General features: G+C 36.1%; 1 protein-coding gene across 1 annotated transcript in view; it reads left to right on the top strand.

Annotated features, from left to right (window-relative positions):
* The window catches only part of Smp_142100 (hypothetical protein), a gene marked incomplete at both ends in the record, with an annotated part of 47,164 nt that overhangs the window by 25,180 nt on the left and 19,505 nt on the right, over positions 1–2,479 (top strand). Inside the window, 2 exons of the mRNA XM_018791701.1 lie at positions 1,234–1,301; positions 1,881–1,987. Coding sequence (XP_018645120.1) covers positions 1,234–1,301; positions 1,881–1,987 — 175 coding nt within the window. The remainder of the gene's footprint in view (positions 1–1,233; positions 1,302–1,880; positions 1,988–2,479) is intronic.

Below are 2,479 nucleotides of genomic sequence, written 5' to 3'. Positions count from 1 at the left end.
AGAGATGGACGGTGGTTAGCGGCAGAATCTAGGATGACTATCTCCTCCTTTTTGATCTTAAATCCCAGTATCCCTTCATACATACCTTTCCATCCTGTCTTTTCAAACCATATTCCTAATGTTTATTCTTTATTGTCATTATTACCATTACTACAGTGTTTTGATCGTTATATCGATTAAGTACGTACGTGCCCTGTTAATATATCACGTGATATAACCACCAATCAGAGAGCAGCGAATTATCGATTGGAACAGTGACACACGAAAACTGTATGAGCAGTCTTGAGCACTACTCGGTCCTGCTATCTGCTTAGCCCAACCAGTTAAGTCCATAACACCAATAATACCAAACAAACTGACCACATCGTACCATAAAATAGAAAATACACATTTGTACAAGATTTAGCTAAATGTGGCTGTGAATAGGGGGAAGGTAATCGATAGACTGATGATAACTCAAGAATCGTATAATAATAGGTCAAAGGTCAAAATAAAGCTTATAATAAGAGGGACGTGAATATGAATAGTTAAGTTACTTAATAATTATACAAGAGGAAATATACATATAATATTGTTCCATAAATAGTTCTCAAAGGTTACCATTCATAAATCTCCACAGGATATAATACTCATCTTGTCGTACTAATCAGGTATGAGAATTTAGATCAACAGACATCTGTGTTATTATTTTATTATTATATTTTATTTTATTTAATCACATATATATTGGTACAAAGGGCACCGGATACATATGCGCCACACAAAATAATGAGAATGGGAGGAGAAGGAATAAGATGTGTATATATAAAAAGAGGGAAAAAGAGAAGAGTAAAGATGGGGAAACTGAAATGTACAACCAGAAGAGCTCTCTCAGTTAAGAAAGTTATAGCCACTCTTTATGAAGAAAGTAAAAGAAGGTTACAGCAGGCTCGCCACTGGCTTCTATTCTGAGCCATATCTGATAACGTCTCTAGCCACTGTGTTGCACCATCTCTCGGACCCCAGCCAGGGAGTCCTGAAGGACCAACAGAAGCCAGCCCTTTGCAGCTTTCACATCTGTGTTATTGCTCATATTGATGATATATATCTGTTTGTTCATTAATATAATGAATTTAATAATTATAAAGTTAACTACCTATAGAATTAAGTATCCATCATCATATCTATTCACTTGTCAATAGTTCCTTTTATTTTGCTCTTTCTCCCCTCTTTGTTTTTTTCTTGTTTACATAGTATGAATAATTTTGTTCAGTCAGAAGAAATTTCTCATTCATTAGCTATTGATAATCCTGTTGAAAGTAGTAAGTGTTTGTTCACTTAATACTGTTACTTTTTAATTTAAAGAAGGGTCATTCTAATACACAGTTTGCTACAAGTGTTGGTAGGTTGGTGATGAATAATAAATTCGAAGGTATTACTTCACTTCATAAATTCATTACTCAACTCCAATACTTCTTTATACGTATGTTTATGTTGTATCGTTCACATATCAAATAGCCCAATAATAACGTATAATGCTGTGAAATTAGGTTACTTAAGTTCTAGTCACACGAAAAACAGTCTCTTCAAGACTGTAGTTATGTCTTGCTGACGTTTGCCAACTAACACGCAACCTAGATCTAGAGTTCCCTACTATCTACCCCCAACCATCTAACAACTTCAGATCTCGTAGTGAACATAATACCTTATGTAGGTCGCTTATTCGGAATCCAATGATGTTTTTATCTCCCGATTTTAATCAAGTCATAATAGAATGTAATTCCCATTACATAAAGACAACTTTAACAACTTATCTCTATGAGCAATTAATAATATTCAATTTTCAAACGAAATATATGCATCTTCGTGTATTGCTCGTTATCACAATATATTTTTTTCAGAAAATGTTCTCCATGAAAAAGACGTAGAAACTAAGGCAAACGATGTATTTCATGGGAATGATGATGAATTCCTGGGATTATTAAAACAACAAACCACTAATAAAAAAGTGAGTTGAGATTGTAGTGAACAGAATACGACTGGGGACAATCGAATGTATTTAAGCAAAGATTACAGACTATCTCAATAAATTCTGATTACCAAACAATGAACAGTCAATTTGCAAATTAACAACCAATTGTTTCAATCTTCACTGTTTCTTCTCTTATTCCATTGCTCATGCATTTTCCAGACGTTTGCGTTTCGTTTCAGTTCTTTCCTCGTCGGTCTTCTGCCAAAATACATTCTATGTCTGACCCACACCATATACTACTTATATGGATATAAGTAGACCACACCACACTCGTCCCCCCTTTAAAGCATTCGTTCATGCGGTGGTTCTGCTCGCCATGCCACTATCTTCTTTCACTGCAGTCTGTGCCAAACTCTCCGTCAGAATGTCGAGTCTGCGGCGCGCTGACCTCCATAGCTTCCTCGACCTGCCGGGGCACCAACATCCGCATATCACCCGGCACCTGGGACGTACAGCGCCCGAACACCA

The sequence above is a fragment of the Schistosoma mansoni genome (genome assembly GCF_000237925.1).
Source record: "Schistosoma mansoni, WGS project CABG00000000 data, chromosome 1 unplaced supercontig 0094, strain Puerto Rico, whole genome shotgun sequence".
Lineage (NCBI taxonomy): Eukaryota > Metazoa > Platyhelminthes > Trematoda > Strigeidida > Schistosomatidae > Schistosoma > Schistosoma mansoni.
The sequence above is the reverse complement of the archived record's forward strand: the minus strand, read 5'-3'. Positions and strand labels throughout refer to the sequence as shown.